The 20,873-nt window shown below is 41.3% G+C and overlaps 2 protein-coding genes across 2 annotated transcripts in view; both read left to right on the top strand.

Annotated features, from left to right (window-relative positions):
- The window catches only part of LOC125954646 (GTP-binding protein Rit2), a 5,043-nt gene extending 156 nt beyond the window's left edge, over positions 1-4,887 (top strand). Inside the window, exons 1-3 of the mRNA XM_049685114.1 lie at positions 1-623; positions 1,061-1,521; positions 1,592-4,887. The exon at positions 1-623 is cut by the window's left edge and continues 156 nt beyond it. Of these exons, the coding sequence (XP_049541071.1) occupies positions 440-623; positions 1,061-1,521; positions 1,592-1,717 (771 nt within the window). The 5' untranslated portion in view covers positions 1-439 and the 3' untranslated portion in view covers positions 1,718-4,887. The remainder of the gene's footprint in view (positions 624-1,060; positions 1,522-1,591) is intronic.
- Positions 4,888-5,056: 169 nt separating this feature from the next.
- On the top strand, positions 5,057-6,484 carry LOC125954635 (adenosine deaminase-like protein). The gene is made up of 6 exons (XM_049685097.1): positions 5,057-5,130; positions 5,199-5,341; positions 5,423-5,611; positions 5,675-5,994; positions 6,054-6,196; positions 6,267-6,484. Exons 1-6 carry the CDS (start codon positions 5,098-5,100, stop codon positions 6,462-6,464), a joined length of 1,026 nt encoding a protein of 341 aa, XP_049541054.1. The 5' UTR covers positions 5,057-5,097; the 3' UTR covers positions 6,465-6,484.
- The last annotated feature ends 14,389 nt before the right edge of the window (positions 6,485-20,873 follow it).

Here is a 20,873-nt window from a genome sequence, read left to right as displayed (position 1 = left end):
TTTCTAGTTGGAATAGAACCCCTCTCGGCCGGACAAACTCTGATAAACTGCATCCAGCCTCACAAAAGACGAGATTGAAACCACGGAAAAGGATTCTTACTTTTCCTCTTCAGACAAAAGATATCCTTTTTCCAACGGGAGCGCAGGGATCGCACCAAATCTCATCCGCAATATCCGTATCGTGCTAAGAGAAGCCGCCACAAAGCTAAATATGTTCACCGGAAATTCGGGAATGTGGCCTTAGTAGCCTTTCCCTAAAATAGCAGAGGGCTATATCCCCAAAGTCTATAGCCGCTAGATGTAACACCGAATTGTTTCGTGGTACCGTTGTGAATCTCCTTGGAGTGCAGGGGGGTTCCATGAACCCTACCAGCTTCAACTGTAAAAATTCTATCGAGGTACGACGATAAGCGACAAGTTGTTCGAAAGAGTTTGAACGATGGCAGGAGACTTTTCCGGCTGCACCGCACGGAAGAAAAACCGGGCCCAATCCATCGAGTACAACCCGGTGAAGACAGACGGTGGCCAGAACTCGAAGCAACCCACGAATCCAATGACGACTCGCAGCGGTCTTCGAGTGTATAAAATTGTCATCCTAGGGGATGGTGGGGTCGGCAAATCGGGTAAGTTTCGTGGGCGTTGGGTGGTGTAGATTCCGATCGCCGAGACAGTTGGTGGGTGGAGGCCACAGCCACCTACGCCTACGCACGCACGCTACACTCGCAGATGACGTTTGTTTACGATAGCATTAACCCGAGAGTGACGCGAATAGTATTATCGATCGGTTTTCCGGTCCGGCCCGGCCCGGCCCCGAAATGTTCTTGCAACCGACCGACTGTTGCGCCGAACAAAGGGCTGAAAAGTATTTACCTTTAGGGCTTGGGCTACCTATACGACGTCCAATCCCGATGACGCAGCGCCTGTCCGTCCTCTTGCTACTTTTGCAGGATACGGTTCCTTGGATGTTCGCGTTTGGGTCAAGTGTGGCTTGCGTCACCAGCTTGTTGGTTGCTATCATTTTATTTCGCATTCTTAACCTTTTGTCTCCTCTGCATTACAGCGGTAACACTTCAGTTCGTCAGCCATAGCTTCCTGGATTATCATGATCCCACGATCGAAGACTCGTACCAGCAGCAGGCCGTGATCGATGGAGAGGCCGCGCTGCTCGACATCCTCGACACGGCCGGTCAGGTTGAGTTTACGGCCATGCGCGATCAGTACATGCGGTGTGGCGAAGGTTTCATCATCTGCTATTCGGTTACCGATCGGCACAGTTTCCAGGAGGCGTCCGAATATCGGAAGCTGATCGCACGGGTACGCCTTACCGAGGACATTCCACTCGTGCTGGTAGCGAATAAGCTAGATCTGCAATCCCAACGCAAGGTCTCGACAGAGGAAGGAAAAACGCTGGCCAAACAGTTTGGCTGTCCGTTCTATGAAACTTCGGCTGCGCTACGGCACTATATCGATGAGGCATTCTTCTCACTGGTGCGCGAAATTCGACGAAAAGAAGAGCAACGGGTGAGACCGCTAGGAATACTATATTAGAATTCATTTAACTAAAACGCTGGGCCCATTCTCTCCTGCACAGACACTGAACGGTGGGTCGAGCTCGGAAAAGATCCATCCCCGAAGACGTAGCCGCTGGTGGCGACTGCGTTCCATTTTTGCGCTGGTCTTTCGGCGCCGGCGAAACCTTACCAGCACCGAACAGTAGATGGTTAGCATATTGAGCGACACGACAAGAGGGAACATCGACGACAAGCACAGTAGTGGACCGACTTGTTCCCCCTTGGCAGTACTAGCGATCACCTGCGTCTTGCGCTGCCCTGTTTTCCAAAGATGGTCTGTATTATTTAGCAGCATTACGAATTAGATGTCACGTTTTGTGTAGCTATAGAGCGCTACGGGTAGAGTTTTCCGATCTTACACGCCCACCCTGTGCGTGCTTCAATCAACGAAACACTAAACTATCTCATGCTGCGGCGATGCTGCACCCTAGCTCTAAGTTGATTTTAACAAATTATTAAGTTAAGAGCGAATCCGGATGGAGCCGCCTAGAAAAGAAACAAATGGAAAACCAAAGTGAAGAGGCAGGTGAAACGTAAATCGTGATCTGATTTGAATCGAGTGGAATGATTTTAGTAAGCAAAGCCCGTTTTACCAGAATACCTGCGCCACATAAACCCTTAAGAACCTAAATCACACACCTAGATAGTAGTACCGTAGCTGTCGATGAAAGAACCTTCCTTTGTATTCAAGCGGTTAGTACCACCCACCGGAAGTGGTTCCTTTGAGCAGGTTCAATGGCACAGCCCTTGGAGCTTGTTGGTCAGTTTTTTGTTCAATCAGTATTGATAAGATATAAGCGAAACTAAACAGTAGCATTAGGAGTAATATCTCTGAACCAACGAACGAACTTCCGAGGTCATGTGTGATTACGGTGTATGTTAAACCCCACGTAAGATGTTACAAAAATCTCCACGATTAAGGCACCTAGTGCATATTATCAAGTTTAGGTTGCAGAACTCTGGTAGCAAAGTTGTTTTATGGTCGAAATTTACGAAAATATTTATTTACAAGCAGCTGTTGATCGAAGATCGGTATCGACCGTTATCGGTTAAACAACATACCCTTACGCAAACACATCAGATTAAAACAAATCAAACGGTAATCATGCAGTGCAATCAATGCTGGAATAGACTGGGATGTTCTTATCCTTGTGGAAGATGGAACATCGATTAAGAAAGAGTAGGAAACCAAACAAAACCATACCAAACTAACCCCCCAATATCTGTGATGTACGCCAAAACAATGAATGTACCGTCATATTCTATTCAGTGTTCTCTAAGAATTATAGTTTCTCTGCAATTTTTTACCTACACCGATGCCGATTTTTTACGTTCTTTTGATAAATGTTCATTGAGACTCTAAAGTTTAAAGCTTTATAAAAATGATTTCATCACTTCCAAGGCAGACACGTGGTCGTGCAGAGTATGTTTTAGAAACAACAATACATTCTCAATTGTAATCCTCGGTAGATGGAATTCTTTCGCGGACGAGGCCGATGTCCAGCGACGTGAACTGGCATATGCATCGTTAAGCGAACCTGCCAGTATCGAAACTACTTCCGAAGATGTTTTAATGGTTAGTTTCAAATAATTTTCGAACGCCAGTTTTGCCCGTGGCAGCCAATGGAAAATGGAATGGAATGTTGCCAACGATGCACCCTGAAGATGACAGTCAGCATTGGAGAGAAGCACAATTTGTATTGCAGATTGAGAAAAGTATCAATATTATTGGTGGACATTGAACTGTACGCCTAAGATCTAAACATAAACGACAACAAACACTCAAAACAGGGTTAAAATGTAATAGTTGTAAAATATATATAAATATACAGTAAAACCAGTTCTTAACATAAGCCAGTCAATAGCCGCGAAGATGTTATAAAAGCAATTGATAGCCATCAGCTAATCGAGTGTGTCGCAAATGTCACAGACAAGGATTTCTATGCAACTATGAGCGAAGGTACAACAGAACGGGTTCATTATCAGGTGGGAATGAGGGAAATCAAAGATCTTATGTTTACCATCAATTCATCAATTTAATCATCTCGTTTTTGCCTCTAACCATTCCTGGAAGATGCATAAATAATCCGAATCGAATGTAAATCAGCAACTACTGAAATTAAGTCAGTGCACAACCATTTTTTCCCTTCTGTTAGAACTCAAAAGCAATAGTATTAGGACCACGTCTCCGCAACAGGATAACTCATCGTATATACCCAGCACAGCCATTTGCTGTCATATTTAGTAAGAAACTAGGAAGGATTTGACTTGCAATAATATATGCAGGCGCCATAGTAGTACTGTCTGATACAACCGTAGTCTTACCTGATAGCCGTGAACATGGAACTTCCTTCCGCCATAGGACATCAGTCAACAGCAATAGAAAAGGGTAGAGAAAATGTTGTTCGATCTCCTTCTTGCTGCTAGCATTGCTCGTATCAAGCAGCAATAATTGATTTCTTCGGGAATTGACAGAACCATATGACAAGATATTAAGCCTATCTTCAAGATTTTGTTGCAGGGATCGCTGTTTGTTTCCTGTCGTAATAATCGTTACCAATGAGTAAAATGTTTCTGGATTACCTAATGTAGGACATGAGTTGTACGACATAATAATTTCTTCAATACTTCGCTAGTGGAATGTTTGTGACTTAGAAAAGCCCTTTTATCATTGAAACATGATCGTATGAGCTCGAGATGTGGAATGGACCAGCGACAATAATGAATTGCATAACCCACTATACCAAAGGCTACAAACTCTGCCGGCTTTTTAAGGAATTGTATACTTCTGAACTCGTGCAACTTCAATTTATTGGTCATCTGTGTAGCATCAGATTTGTTCACATTCATTAGTGATGCTTTAGTTGGTTCTCCACGGACATATGCGCATCTCAAGTTAAAGACAGCGATATAGCGCCTGGAATGGCTTGATAACTTGTAAGCTATTTTGTTACAGCGTCCAAAACCATAGGTAGAAGCGGTAGAACTTACACACCACCTTGAAAAACTTTAGTTCCTCGAAGCAAAATGCATTTAGTAGGACAATTTACTGTTTGCCCGTACCTTTATTACAGTACTTTTGTCAAATTGAGAAGCCGGGAATTTATGTTGAAATTGATTACTTTCCGAGAACGAGATGGGATGAGGTTCCATTGCTAGGTTAAGGCGAGCATTAGAGTGGTTAAAATTTCAGTATTTAATGTTATGGCCTCGGTGAAAAAACCAAGAATGTTGTTGCATAAAAATCATGCTAATGTGTGTGGTCCGGCGAGAAGAGCATCAAATGGCCACGCCGTTTGGCAGTAAGAAATAAAGTAAACTGAAATGATACTATTTTCTTGCATGAAATTATTGGATAAAGGGTGATGAGTCCCTTGTTTTTTATTTTGGAATTTAAATCTACAACCGTTGTGGTTCCGTATTTTTTGGCGCGCTTTTGCTTGCATCAAGTCGACCTTGACCCTCCTTCCATCGCGTCATCTGTCAGTTCGAAGAAAAACTTGTTTTCGTTTCTTCGCGCCGGAAAATGGAACATTTTTACCAAAAACTACCCAAAATTGTGAGTAATATGAAGGAATAGCTCAACTTCGCAACGACGTTGTTGTACATTTCGATTGTTTCTTTCAGGAGCTGCATGCACACCTGAATGGTTCGCTGAGCAACCGAGCGCTCGTAGAGTTGCGCGAGTTAAAGTACGGTACGGATCGTACGGGTGAAAGCGATGATGGGTTCTATAAGATCCTTAACGGCCAGCTGTTGTCGCTGGAAGAGTAAGGCCGGCGATTTTAGAAACGTACTATGGTGGTACCTGTCTGTCTTACTAACCTTAGCTGCAATCATTTCAATTGTAGATGTTTTCAAAAGTTTCGCTATGCCCACGATCTCACCGATCGACGTGAATCGCTCGAGCTGGCAACGAGACGCGTTATCGAGGAATTTGCGCGTGATAACGTAGTGTATCTGGAGCTAAGGACTACACCGAAATCGACGGGGAACATGTCCAAGCGCGAGTATTTAATTACCGTACTGGACGTTCTGCGGTATGCGGCATGACACGAGAGAGTATTTTTTGTGAAATGATTTAACTACTTATTTACTTTTAGAAATGTACCACAAAATCAGCCTGGCATTTTGGTTAAACTGCTTCCCTCGATAGATCGGTCGAAGGGTGTGCTAGAAGGGGAAGAAAACGTTACCCTTGCCATCGAACTGGCTGCCCTCTATCCGGGACTTATCGTTGGGCTTGATCTGAGTGGCAATCCCTTTGGAACCAAGTTTGCCGATTTCGTGCCATCGTTACGTCGAGCTCGGGAGCATGGATTTCGGCTCGCGCTGCACTGTGGCGAAATTGATGATGATCAGGAAGTAAAGGAAATGTTTGAGCTCGGTGTTGATCGCATCGGCCATGGCACGTTCATTACCGGTACGTTTAGAATTGATAGCTAAGAGCCGCGCCACTTATTGTATGTACGACACTTATAGGGGAGAATCTTGACTTAGCCGCTAGATACCGAATTCCGTTCGAATGTTGTTTGACCAGCAACGTCAAATGCAAAACGGTACCATCTTATGAGGATCATCATTTTGGTAAGCTGTTGGAGCTGCAGCAGCCGGTGTGCATCTGTGTAAGTAGAGTTTCGATTGATTTACTTAACACCACAGAGTTTTTGTGTTAAATATCTACCCTCATTGTAGACCGACGATTTCGGTGTGTTCGAAACCAGCCTTTCACGCGAGCTGGAAATCTGTGCCAAAACATTTAGTCTATCACACAAACAAGTGCTGGATCTGCAGCAGAAAGCAATTGATTATACGTTCGTCAGCAATGATGAAAAAGAGCAGCTACGTGCAGTGTTGCAGGAATTCGAGACTCAAATGATTAAAGCATTTTAAAATAAACCATGCTTTGGTTAGATTGAGTTGAAAATCGGAGAAATTGCGATGCGTTATATCGACGAAAGAACCTGGTAAATTATGCGAAATTTAGGGTTGGGATATTTATCTTTTCAGAGGCTTACATATGTAACTGCGGTATAGAACTGAATTTCAAATCGGTCAGGGGCATTGGAACATTCAAAAGGCAATTACTTACAAAGATGATATGGTCTTACTCGTCGCTAAAGTGCCCATGAAGGCCAGAGGATCCATACAACTGCAAACGAATACTTGAATTCTAATTGATTTGTTTTCCTTTATTTCATTTCAAGGTTTGTCCATTGGAATATTAAATATGCCACTAAAATAAGCGTTCGATTTGTTGTGTTGTTATAAAAAAATAATTACAAAGTATCAATGATTTTATCAATTGTCGATGCTAGACCGTGCCAGGCGATGTTCATCGCAGAACTCTTTAACCAACATTTTATAAATGGCCGAGTCCTTATTTTTCTTGCCCGCTTCTATGCACCTCATCAGCTTTCCCTCTTTTGTAGATTCAGGAACCTGCAAGTTTCCTTCGCAAATAAGATACTCCATAACGAAAAAAGCACTGTTTTCCAATGCCTTCTGAAAGAGTTGATCAATATCAATGTACAGGTTTTGCAGTCCTTCGGCATTTTTGACAAAACTTTTGAGTAATAAGACGGCATCAAGTCGAGCGAGCCGCGCTAGCAAAGTTTCCTTTTCACTGCCACCAACGAATTCGGGATCATAAAAATTAATTACTTTCTCATTCACCATCGTTTGTATCACTTTATCGCACAGTTCCGTCATGGATTCCAGCGTCGATTTTCCTGCAACGGTCACATGCAAACCATGCTCGTACAAGTAGGACATCACATGAAAGTCGAATCGTCCTACTTGAAAGATGATCATTTCACTGGTACAGGTTATTTGCTTTGTAAGCAAATGAACATCAATCGATGCTTTTTCGCATAGGCAGTACCAAATCATCTTACCATTATCCATGAGAAAAGCTAAACTTAGCGCACTTGTTGGAATAAATTGTTCCCACGCATTTATGAAGGATTGTTCAACATTGTTTGGAAATAATTCCAACACATTCTCACTCACGGGATATAGTGCAGCTAGATGTAATACCGTTCGTGCCTTAGGATCTTTCTGAATCGCACTATCGGGACGAGCACGTAGGATAGCTTTAATTTTCGTTTCATCTCCTTCAATGACAGCCATGTGTAGAGGGTATTTTTCAGAATTTCCAAGCAGGATTGTATCGATAAATCTTCGCATATTTAGATGATCCTTACTCCAGTACTCGCGGCATGTGTGAAAGCATCTCCCAGGATTTGTTCTTCTATCCTCGAGAATCCATTGGGCAGCCAAATACTCGACAAACAAGCGTTCGCCGAATTTTGGTATATATTCTTGAACACTTTGTACGATTCCGGTTTTATCGCTTCCCTCTAGTATTTCATCCAAAAAGTCCTTTGTCGCTCTAAATTCTAAAGGTCTCAAGACACGTTGGCGATCATTTTTGCTGAACATGACCCATAGTGCTAGGAGCTTATACCTAATTTTCAAGATCAACATTATATCTTCTCCAATTTTCATCATAAACGGACTTGTGGATGGTATATCGATGACACCAGTCTTTTCCAACACTGTGATACGAATTATCCTGTCCACGATGGTCTCTGTCAGATGGAGCTTATCCAAAGCCTTATCAATCTGTTTAAATAGTGCACTTTTGATGGTTCCAGTAGTAAAGTTGACGTATTTTTCGATAATCGGCAACAGCTCATCCATGATAATGCTGAGAAACAGTGGCACATCGCTCAGTTCTTGTAGGGAGCGCGTTATGGCGATCGTAATAAGAGCTATGAGTTTACTGTGGTAATTGTCTAAACTTGTATTCAAATTGATTTTTGTTGTACCATTGATTGCAAGTAAATGTAACATCAGGCGTTTTTCTTGTAAGCGTAGCACAGGAAGTTGATAGAACAGAGCATTGGGGAAATGTGTGTCGAATAACTTTTTGAAATTGAAAGGACGACATGTGATGTACATTTTGACAACTCCACGAAACTCTTGATATCGAGTTAAAAGTTCTAACACCACATTTTTGTAATGCGGTGCAATTTCGTTAAAACCATCGACCAGCAACACCATAGCCAGGTTGTTGAACTTATACTGGAATACTCGTAGCAATAGACGTTGTTCGAAGCTAAGGCTTAAATGATCCATCAGTTCTTCGTCCAAAACTATGCTTCCCTCGGAATAAGTGATACATTGTGCACTTCTTGCAGCTATTTGGCGTTCTAAATCAGTGTCCGAAATCATTTGTGTTTTGATGGCCGGTACGAATAGGGCCAAATGTATTAGAACGAACAAAACTCTCAGAGCCTTGAATGATTTTATCGTAACCCATCGTCCGTTGACCAAGAGCCGGTCGAAGTCGGTACAATAGTCGATACAATTTAGTCGGATTATCCACATACTTGGATCCTCTTTTTTCAAATCGGCAGCCAACCAGGTGAGATAGCTTGACTTTCCCTGTCCTGCCTCATTAAGCATTATGAACACCTTGCGTCTCTGTTTTGGTTCGTCTGGCTTTTCAGGATTATCCATAAAACCGGCCTGATCATCGTCACACGGTTTCTTCCGGATCATGTTTTTGGAGTGTTCAATAGTAGTTGTCAAGTACACCATAGTATCAAATACATTTTCATCGTAGTGCCTTAAATGTTCTGTACTGAGCGTTTCGAACAACTCCGTAATTGACATTTCTTCTTTCATATTGTTGAAAAGCTGTTGGAATTCTATCTTCTTATTAAACTGGTCAACTACTCTGTCTTGCTTATTCACGTAAGGCTCCCAATCGCGCACGATGTATGTGGATATTTGTTTGGAATAGGCGATTTCAATTGAACTACCCCGCTTCTTCTGGTTGATCTGCAGATCTAGCGCTGTTGTCAACATAAGTAAGCTGTCGTCGTCTTTTATTACCTGATTTTGGAAAACCAGCGTATCGAAAATGTTCAACGTATGGTACTTCTTTTGCAACAATTGCTTTGTAGAACTGCTGAGGTCTCCAACGAGAAAATATCTTTCCTCTGAAGCATCTGGTTGTGTCAATTCACAAAGAATTGCTTTCCTGAGAAAGCATACTGGTGATTTGACAAAAGCTGATTTGATGCTTTGACAAAAGCTTTGATTTAAATCAACGAACTCCTTGGTGAGGTTTTCTATGGCTACGGAAGATTTTATGCACACAACGGCTATAATCAAAGGTATATTCAAGGAAGTAAAAACGTCCCGCACACATTTATGAATGTTTAAAAATGTCGCATCATCGAAAATAAGGTATTCAAATGTATGATGTTCATGCCATAACTCAAATGCGCTTAAAATGAAGGATCCAGTCAACTCAGGAGAGTAAGAACTATAGAACTTAAAGGTCGGCTCTCGATGTTCACTACTTCCACTAAACATTGTTCCGATTTCCGTATATAATGGTTTCGTCTTTAGGCGATCAGAATCAATGGTGAGCTCTTGTGCTTTCAATATTTGGCAATAGCTATTTGATATTCCTTTGAGATACAGCAAGTTAATGGTATTTCGAATCGTTCGAAGAATGTTTTCAACATCATTATTCTTTAACGGGTCTGCGTCCTTATTTCCCAACCATTGGAAAATCCTTTCAAAAAGCTCCTTGTAAGCTAGTTCTTTTTCGACAGTTCCTATCTGTTCCAACAACAGGGTTTCATCGCTCGGCATAGTTTTGCCCCACAGCTCTTGTATTTGTTTGTCCATCGAATCTTCGTTAGTTGTGTTGCATGATAAGATAAATTGATTGAAAAATTGCTCGATCTTCACGTCGATCACAACACTGCTCGGGAAAAGGGGATCCCGACAATCGTCCTTCTGATTTAAGTAGCCGCTTGTAGCCTCCATTCCTTTCTTTTTCACGTCATCCCACAGTATCGTATTGCTCACATTTGGTAAAAGCTTTTGATATTGTTTGCAAAATGCTTCCCTGAATTCAATCATGCCGATAGGAGCAGTTGACGTCGATCCTTCTATGAATTCTTTACTAAACTCTCTTAGTTGACTTTTAGGATTTGGTATGAGAATGCTGACGATGGCATTGCGGTACTTTTTAAGCAACGGATCGTTGAGAGTTACTTTCTCCTGCTTGAATACATGTTTAGCCAATGTTTTCGCTAGGTCATTCATATCAGAGCATTCCTTCATTTGCTGGAGTAATATTTGGAAGTGTTCATTTTGACGAAGCTTGTTGTTGTTGAAGTTGAAACGGTAGCGGGATGCAGTGATTGTATCGAAGATGGGATCAACGATGCCATTCGAAGGATGCACTTTTTCTAGCATTGCAACTACCTGTTCGTCTATATCTGCATTGGTACAAAGAATAAACTGGTCCTTGTCTATTGGTGCTGCGTCGGATTGCTCTAGAAACGATCGGAAGTACTTGATAATAGCGAACGGTGCTTTGCTGTCAACGCTAAGATGGTTCCACGATAATTTGTTGGAATCATCTAATTTGTGCTTGGCTTGAATTTTCACGGCACTGTGCGGAGCTGGAGATGTCCGGAAGCGAAATACCACATCATCGAACTTCCCTGCCGTAGGATCCTCCGACGTGATGTTGAATCGTATAGAGCTGTCGGAATCCAGTAACTGCTTAGCGTGTAGCAGGACCACAATGATCAATTTAAGTTGGTAGAAAACACCGTGCAAAGTGCATTTGAGACCTTCCGGTTTGGTCTCTTGTTGGTTCGAAATGGGTTGATTAGTTGTACTCCTCTTGGCTGCATGCTGTTGGTTCCCCGATCCATCGGTGTTTGTTCGCTTTTTCCTGTTATCTGCCATAGGTTATCTTTTTCTCTAGCGTCGAATGCAATTAAGTCTAGATTATCGACTATCAATCTCCTTAGTGTTGCTGCTGAAAGGAACAGTTGAAAGAGGCACATGAGCAACACTTATGTTATTTTTATCGATGAACGGATTAACTTTATATCACTTCTACGCAATCTAATCATTGACTGTTGCGTAACTTAATGGTTATTGTACCGAAAAACAACAATTATCAGTTCCATATGACTACAGGTACTAACTAAATACACTAACGCATTTGTATTGTTTTACAATTTGTACAACTAATATCATACACTTGCTGATGGAGAAATATCACTGTTTAATAAACAATAAATTTACTTTCCAACTCACTTTGTGTGTATCTATCCAATACAATTCACGGCATATCCAGCGAAGAGCGCGTTGGTAGGTGAACTAAAATCTCCACTGAAACTCCGTGCCCAACCTTGCCATGCTCGAAATGACCTTCTCCTGGAATAGATATGACTTACGATTAGATTACAAATTACAAACGCAAAAAGCTTGTGTGCGTTCATTATGTACTATAAATTCGAGTAAGTAAGTAAGTAAGTAAGTTTATTTTTCAATTTAAACATGGTAAGTTATACAAACGTTGAGATAGTATTGTGAGCTCAGGGCGTTCCCCTTTCAACACTGGTCCGAATTTGAATGTATTTGCTAAGCTTGATTGTGATTCCAATGTTTAACACTGGTTGGCCTATCTTTCGTTGCGGGAAAAAAATGTAGCAAAAACCCGCTGACTGATGGTTTAATAGATTCGAGTATGTATGGGTTTTTAAAAGAAATGATTCGATATCAAATGAAATATTCATGACATGTTGAAATTGTATCTAGTTTATTTCTTCCTTAAAATCCCAAATTTAAGTAGTATATTCAGTATTTAAGACAACATCAATTAAATATAGCCTGAAACTAAAAAATACTGCATAAACACGAAAAATATGAAAAGACAAAACAGAAAAACTATCATAATTATGTTGTATACCTCATCATTCTAAAAGGTGTCATCGTTTACTTATCACTGCAGTAGTAATTTCTCTATCGAAGATTAAGAAAGTTAAACAGGCAGTCACATATACACAGGCAGTCAGAAGACGGCAAACAAATTGTGGACGGACGAGCCGTATGTTCACGAACAGCATTGGTTTATATGCAATAATGTAATATGATTCTTCAACATAACTTTTTTTTGTGGTTGTTTATTACTTTACATTTGTTTTTTTTTTCAATTGTTTGTCTTTTTCGTCTGAATAGTAAATGTGCCGCTACAATAATAATTTGTATTTAAAATTCCTACAATTAAAATAATTGAGTGAATTGAATCGACGAATTTGATTTGAAATAGTTTACATATTAAGTCGCACTAGACGATGGTGATCACAAAACTCTTTAACCAACATTTTATAAATGGCCGAGTCCTTATTTTTCCTGCCCGCTTCTATGCACCTCATCAGCTTTCCCTCTTTTGTCGATTCAGGAACCTGCAAGTTTCCTTCGCAAATAAGATACTCCATAACGAAAAAAGCACTGGTTTCCAATGCCTTCTGAAAGAGTTGATCAATATCAATGTACAGGTTTTGCAGTCCTTCAGCATTTTTGACAAAACTTTTGAGCAATAAGACGGCATCAAGTCGAGCGAGCCGCTCTAGCAAAGTTTCCTTTTCACTGCCACCAACGAATTCGGGGTCATAAAAATTAATTACTTTCTCATTCACCATCGTTTGTATCACTTTATCGCACAGTTCCGTCATGGATTCCAGCGTCGATTTTCCTGCAACGGTCTCATGCAAACCATGCTCGTACAAGTATGACATCACATGGAAATCATATCGTCCTACTTGAGAGATGATCATATCCTTGCTACAGGTCATCTGGATTTTAATCAAATGAACATCAATCGATGCTTTTTCGCATAGGCAGTACCAAATCATCTTACCATTATCCATGAGTAAAGCTAAACTTAGTGCACTTTTTGAATAAAAGTTTTCCGAGGCATTTATGAAGGATTGTTCAACATTGTTTGGAAATAATTCCAACACATCCTCACTCACGGGGTATAGTGCAGCTAAATGTAATACCGTTCGTGCGTTAGCACCTTTGTGGAACGCACTATCGGGTCGAGCACGTAGGATAGCTTTAATTTTCGTTTCATCTCCTTCAATAACAGCTAACAGTAGGGGGTTCTTTTCAGAATTTCCAAGCAGAATTGTATCGATGAACCTTCGCATGTTCAACTGTTCTTGACTCCAGTACGCGCTGCATGTGTGAAAGTGCCTCCCAGGATTTCGTACTCTGTCCTGGAGAATCCATAGGGCAGCGAAGTATTCAGTGAATAGATGGTGTATGAATGTTGGTGTATATCCTTGCACGCTTTGTACGATTCCGGTTTTTTCGGTTCCCTCTAATATTTCTTTTTCAAACTGCTTTATGGTATCAATTTCGTTGGTTGTCAGAACACGTTTACAATCACCCTCACTAAACATGACCCAAATTGCTAGTAATTTATGCCTGAATTCCGCTATATACACCATATTATTCACCATGTCTATCATTACTGGTGTTTTTAATGGCGCATCGATGAGGCCAGGCTTCTCAACGATTGCGTTACGAATTTTCCTCTCAACGAACTTTTTTATCAAACGCCGCTTATCAAATGCTACATCAATATGCCTAAACAGATCCTTTTCGACAGTGTAAGAATCAAAGTTGACGTATTTTTCGATAAGCGGCCACAGTTCCTGCATAGCAAGGTTAAGAAACAGCGGAACATTGCTCAGTTGTTGTAGAGAGCGTGTTATAGCGATCGCAATTAGAATAGTGATAGTACCATCCTTATCCAGTAATGTAAAATTATAACCTTTTTTAGCGATACAAAGTAAATACAACATAGTTAATTTCTCTCCAAAGTTTAGCACAGTTAGTTGGAAGAACAACGCTTGTTGAAAATATGTTTCGAATGATTTCTTGAAGTTGTAAGGTCGGCTAGCGATGTACATTTTGACGACTCCGCGAAACTGTTTGTATCGATATAATAGTTCTAACATGACACTATTGTATTGCGGTGCAATTTCGTCGAAGCCATCGACCAATAATACTATCGCTTGCCTGTTAAATTTGTACTGGAATACTCGTAGCAATAGCCGTTGTTCCAAACTCAGGCCTAACTGTGTTATCTGTTCCTCGTCCAAAACTACTTTTCCTGCGGAATAAGTGATACAATCGGCACTCTGGACAGCTTTCAAGCGTTCCAACTCCCCAATATCATTTGCTTCCGATTTCATTTGTGATTCGATATTCGGTGTAAATAGAGCCAAATGTATTAGAACGAACAAAACTCTTAGTGCCTTGCGAGCTTCTATCGTAACTCGCTTTCCATTTCGTAAGAGCTGCTTGAAGTCGGTACAATAGTCGATACAATTGAGTCGGATTATCCACATACTTGGTTTGTTCTTCTTTAACTGGGCAGCCAACCAGGTGAGATAGCTTGACTTTCCCTGTCCTGCCTCATTGAGCATTATGAACACCTTGCGTCTCTGTTTTGGTTCGTTTGGCTTTTCAGGATTATCCATAAAACCGGCCTGATCATCGTCACACGGTTTCTTCCGGACCATGTTTTTGGAGTGTTCAATAGTAGTTGTCAAGTGCGCCATAGTATCAAATAAATTTTCATCGTAGTGCCTTAAAAGTTCTGTACTGAGCGTTTCGAACAACTCCGTAATTGACATTTCTTCTTTCATATTGTTGAAAAGCTGTTGGAATTCTATCTTCTTATTAAACTGGTCAACTACTCTGTTTTGCTTCTCTACGTAAGGCTCCCAATCGCGCACGATGTATGTGGATATTTGTTTGGAATAGGCGATTTCAATTGAACTACCCCGCTTCTTCTGGTTGATCTGCAGATCTAGCGCTGTTGTCAACATAAGTAAGCTGTCGTCGTCTTTTATTATCTGATTTTGAAAAACCAGCGTATCGAAAATGTTCAACGTATGGTACTTCTTTTGCAACAATTGCTTTGTAGAACTGCTGAGGTCTCCAACGAGAAAATATCTTTCCTCTGCAGCATCTGGTTGTGTCAATTCACAAAGAATTGCTTTCCTGAGAAAGCATGCTGGTGATTTGACATAAGTTGATTTGATGCTTTGACAAAAGCTTTGATTTAAATCAACGAACTCCTTGGTGAGGTTTTCTATGGCTACGGAAGATTTTATGCACACAACGGCTATAATCAAAGGTAAATTCAAGGAAGTAAAAACGTCCCGCACACATTTATAAATGTTTAAAAATGTCGCATCATCGAAAATAAGGTATTCAAATGTATGATGTTCATGCCATAACTCAAATGCGCTTAAAATGAAGGATCCAGTCAACTCAGGAGAGTAAGAACTATAGAACTTAAAGGTCGGCTCTCGATGTTCACTACTTCCACTAAACATTGTTCCGATTTCCGTATATAATGGTTTCGTCTTTAGGCGATCAGAATCGATGGTGAGCTCTTGTGCTTTCAATATTTGGCAATAGCTATTTGATATTCCTTTGAGATACAGCAAGTTAATGGTATTTCGAATCGTTCGAAGAATGTTTTCAACATCATTATTCTTTAACGGGTCTGCGTCCTTATTTCCCAACCATTGGAAAATCCTTTCAAAAAGCTCCTTGTAAGCTAGTTCTTTTTCGACAGTTCCTATCTGTTCCAACAACAGGGTTTCATCGCTCGGCATAGTTTTGCCCCACAGCTCTTGTATTTGTTTGTCCATCGAATCTTCGTTAGTTGTGTTGCATGATAAGATAAATTGATTGAAAAATTGCTCGATCTTCACGTCGATCACAACACTGCTCGGGAAAAGGGGATCCCGACAATCGTCCTTCTGATTTAAGTAGCCGCTTGTAGCCTCCATTCCTTTCTTTTTCACGTCATCCCACAGTATCGTATTGCTCACATTTGGTAAAAGCTTTTGATATTGTTTGCAAAATGCTTCCCTGAATTCAATCATGCCGATAGGAGCAGTTGACGTCGATCCTTCTATGAATTCTTTACTAAACTCTCTTAGTTGACTTTTAGGATTTGGTATGAGAATGCTGACGATGGCATTGCGGTACTTTTTAAGCAACGGATCGTTGAGAGTTACTTTCTCCTGCTTGAATACATGTTTAGCCAATGTTTTCGCTAGGTCATTCATATCAGAGCATTCCTTCATTTGCTGGAGTAATATTTGGAAGTGTTCATTTTGACGAAGCTTGTTGTTGTTGAAGTTGAAACGGTAGCGGGATGCAGTGATTGTATCGAAGATGGGATCAACGATGCCATTCGAAGGATGCACTTTTTCTAGCATTGCAACTACCTGTTCGTCTATATCTGCATTGGTACAAAGAATAAACTGGTCCTTGTCTATTGGTGCTGCGTCGGATTGCTCTAGAAACGATCGGAAGTACTTGATAATAGCGAACGGTGCTTTGCTGTCAACGCTAAGATGGTTCCACGATAATTTGTTGGAATCATCTAATTTGTGCTTGGCTTGAATTTTAACGGCACTGTGCGGAGCTGGAGATGTCCGGAAGCGAAATACCACATCATCGAACTTCCCTGCCGTAGGATCCTCCGACGTGATGTTGAATCGTATAGAGCTGTCGGAATCCAGTAACTGCTTAGCGTGTAGCAGGACCACAATGATCAATTTAAGTTGGTAGAAAACACCGTGCAAAGTGCATTTGAGACCTTCCGGTTTGGTCTCTTGTTGATTCGAAATGGGTTGATTAGTTATACTCCTCTTGGCTGCATGCTGTTGGTTCCCCGATCCATCGGTGTTTGTTCGCTTTTTCCTGTTATCTGCCATAGGTTATCTTTTTCTCTAGCGTCGAATGCAATTAATTCTAGATTATTGACTATCAATCTCCTTAGTGTTGTTGCTGAAATGAACAGTTGAAAGAGGCACATGAGCAACACTTATGTTATTTTTATCGATGAACGGATTACCTTTATATCACTTCTACGCAATCTAATCATTGACTGTTGCGTAACTTAATGGTTATTGTAACGAAAAACAACAATTATCAGTTCCATATAACTACAGGTACTAACTAAATACACTAACGCAATTGTATTGTATTACAATTTGTACAACTAATATCATACACTTGCTGATGGAGAAATATCACTGTTTAATAAACAATAAATTTACTTTTTAACTCACTTTGTGTGTATCTATCCAATACAATTCACGGCATATCCAGCGAAGAGCGCGTTGGTAGATGAACTAAAATCTCCACTGAAACCCCGTGCCCAACCTTGCCATGCTCGAAATGACCTTCTCCTGGAATAGATATGACTTACGATTAGATTACAAATTAAAATCGCAAAAAGATTAGCTTAAAACCCACTTCAACTTATTTTACGTCACCTTAAGCCATTTTACCGCAATACTACCGGTCCATCAATCATGCAGAAATTTTGATCAATTTATCTGCGCATTAAATTCGGTGATATTTGAATTAATCGATTCATGATCACGAATACCATGTTTTTCTAAAGCAAAATTATGGGAAACATTTCGCAATTTAAAATGTACCCCAAATTTGGAACACGCCAATTGATTCGCTGTAATTCTATTTCGCACAGTGGCAAATGATAAAACACTTAATACCATATACTTAGTGAATGAGGAATATCAGTGTACCAAAAAGAAACTCTCATTAATTACTGCATTACATTTAACTTCAAACCTACTTTCTGCACCCTTCAAACCTACTTCCGTATTATCGACTAAAGTACGCGAACCGTTCGACAAGCAGCGAGGTTCGGGGCAGACTGAGACAACTTCCGAAACCACTACTAGGTACTATCATTTCATTGATTAGATATGAGAACATTTACGCTTACGATAAGAAGATGTTAAGCAGGAGATTGTGTGTAAGTCATGTTCACGTACTTTTCTATAGATTAGAGAAGATGTGGGCCTTGGCTTCAGATATTTTCATTTTGGTTTTGATTTTTGGTATCAGAACAAATAATAGATGGTTCCAAATGATTGATTGTTTGGTTATCATAATGAATTTGAAAGGTATAGTATTGCAATGATTATAAATCAACAATGTCCCTTAAATCATTATTCGTTTATGGCGATATCTGTTGTGTGTTCTTGTATTTTTAACTTATACAGACAGTAACCTCTACTGGAATTTTAACATTTAAAACTGATTTTTTTAACTCTCTAGATGGATTTTTAATTAATACTTAACGTACTGTATGACGCACTGCAAACCGGAAAGGATGTTCCACAATTTTGCAGCAAAAGTCAATTAATCCTCTATCGCTCTAAACCATAATGATACCGTTGGAATGTCGCACCTTCCAACCCGATATGTTCGGTTGTACCCGATAATGCTTCACGTGGAGTAATTTTCCCGCCAAACGAGGGCCTAGATTTTCTTCTGCCCCCCCTCAACTACACTATCGCTTCGTCGTTATCATTGAGTTCGATAGGGGAGTGCGATGGGTGTTGTTCGTCTGGTATTAGACATTCCGCTACACAGCAAAAGTAAAAAAAAAACAAACTGAACCGAACCCTGATGAGCCTTCCTATCCAAGCATGCCAGCACCATCGGCGTGCTCGTCGAAGTGAAGTGAACATAATCGGTATCGTGATTAATGATTCGAAAGATGAATTACATCTCATCAGCATCAAATATAAATAAATACGAAGCGAAAACAGAGCACATCATCCGTCCTCCGTATCGTTTGTATCGTTCGTTCATTCAATATACTCATTTCACTTGAGTTTGCCAGAAAGCACGGGGCGAAAGGATGGAGAGGTTGTTGCGCTGTTATCTACGGGAAATACTTTTACCACCAGCGCCATCAGACCCATGGCGAGGCTGGTCTGCTGCCGAAGGAAGTCTCAGTCCGTCCGCAAGAGTAATTCGCGAAGGTTTGCTTAGGATGCTGTGGACGAAGCCTGTGGCTCCCTTCGATGGGCTACAGTCACTGTTAATTATTTTGCTTCCTATTTTGTTAATGTTGAAGGGTTTTCGGAATATGTCGATAAATTATAAATGCCTTCTGCCCTTAATGCTGCTGACTATAACTACATCAAATTAGAAAATAACATGTTGGCCATGTTTAGCACAAATCCTGCCAGCCACTGTACCGTTGGTTTGGGGGCATTTTTTCCGCACGCAGACAAGCAGGCACTGGTGGAGATGCTCGCGTTGTTGGACGCAAATTAATGCGCGGTACCTACAGCAACCGAAGCAAGAAACGAGCAGAACTGCGATGCGCCGTTCTTCCGGACAGCCCTAGCAATAATACTGGTAGCTGATGCTGCTGATGCCGGGATTGGCGGACTGGAGCTGGTATCGGAAAGGTACGAGCAGCGGATATTGAAAAAGTGTCTATTGGTTCTATGTTCCGTTGGATGTAATTTCCGTTTTATATTGAGTGAACAGCATTTGGCTTTTGCTATTTTTCTTATTTGCATTTCTTCGAAAGTGCGGCATATGCTTTGCTCCAACAATCATGTCATTCAGGGGGTTCTCCTGACCATAGCCACGTACCGGGAAGCATCTCGGAATAGATTAAAATGGCTACCTTCTATATGCTGTAGACGATCGGGATTTGAAGGAGCCCTTTTTGGCAGGAGGGGAGGTAGCAGCTGTTCGCCGTTCTATCCGCCCATCTATTCACGTTCAAACCCCAACCGACAGTTATGGGTGGCCTGTGATGGGCCAGGAGCCAGTAGCAATTAGGAGGAACCCGGCAGCCCCGGCAGCCCCGGAGTAAGACAATTAATATTCGCACGATAAATTACCGGATCCGCGTGGCGTGGATCGGGGCGTCGGAAAATCAATTAGTGAGATAAATGATAAAGTCAAACGATGGGGAGCAGCGGAAGCAGAATGCTGAGCAAACCGGGCAGCATGGCGGCCATTTGCATAATGATGGATGCTTCCGTCCACCGCAGCGCATATTGATGCGCCGGATCGGGAAAAACCTGACACACTGCAACTCGTGCAGCGAGGAGGTGGTGGTGGTGATGCAGATTGCAGATGATTTAGCGGGACCTGTAGGATAGGGGTCCTTGCATTCGAGGACTTTGCCTTTCCCCTTGGAATGCCACGCGGAGATAGACTAGGATGCTGCGCTCTGTCTTCTTCTGGCACGCGGTTCGGTGGGAAGCAAATTTTACGACCATGGCTGGCCACCATCGTAAACTCCCTGCAACCTACGCGTTCGGCCTCGTTCGTAACTCTGGAGCTCTTCTCGAGTTTGTATTGTGCTTGGGTTTTTGGGTAAGACGGTAGTTTCTTCGAATGATTGCTTTCATTTAATGCAATCAATTAGCAATTAGCAGCATGGATACGTGTTTACGAGCCGCTCGTAAAACCACTGAACCCACCAACACCAGCACGGCCACTAAGCGGATGGAAGTTTCTTCTTCGAACTCCGAAACCATCCGGACACTCTCGGCTGCATCGACGGCGTGTTCGGCCACA

The sequence above is a fragment of the Anopheles darlingi genome, chromosome 3 (genome assembly GCF_943734745.1).
Source record: "Anopheles darlingi chromosome 3, idAnoDarlMG_H_01, whole genome shotgun sequence".
Lineage (NCBI taxonomy): Eukaryota > Metazoa > Arthropoda > Insecta > Diptera > Culicidae > Anopheles > Anopheles darlingi.
The sequence above is the reverse complement of the archived record's forward strand: the minus strand, read 5'-3'. Positions and strand labels throughout refer to the sequence as shown.

Excerpts from the sequence above, each read along its gene's own strand:
- LOC125954635 (XM_049685097.1), top strand. The coding sequence starts at position 5,098 with ATGGAACATTTTTACCAAAAACTACCCAAAATT. Across the intron at positions 5,342-5,422 it reads CAGCTGTTGTCGCTGGAAGA|ATGTTTTCAAAAGTTTCGCT; the intron begins GTAAGGCCGGCG and ends TTTCAATTGTAG. Across the intron at positions 5,612-5,674 it reads ACCGTACTGGACGTTCTGCG|AAATGTACCACAAAATCAGC; the intron begins GTATGCGGCATG and ends ATTTACTTTTAG.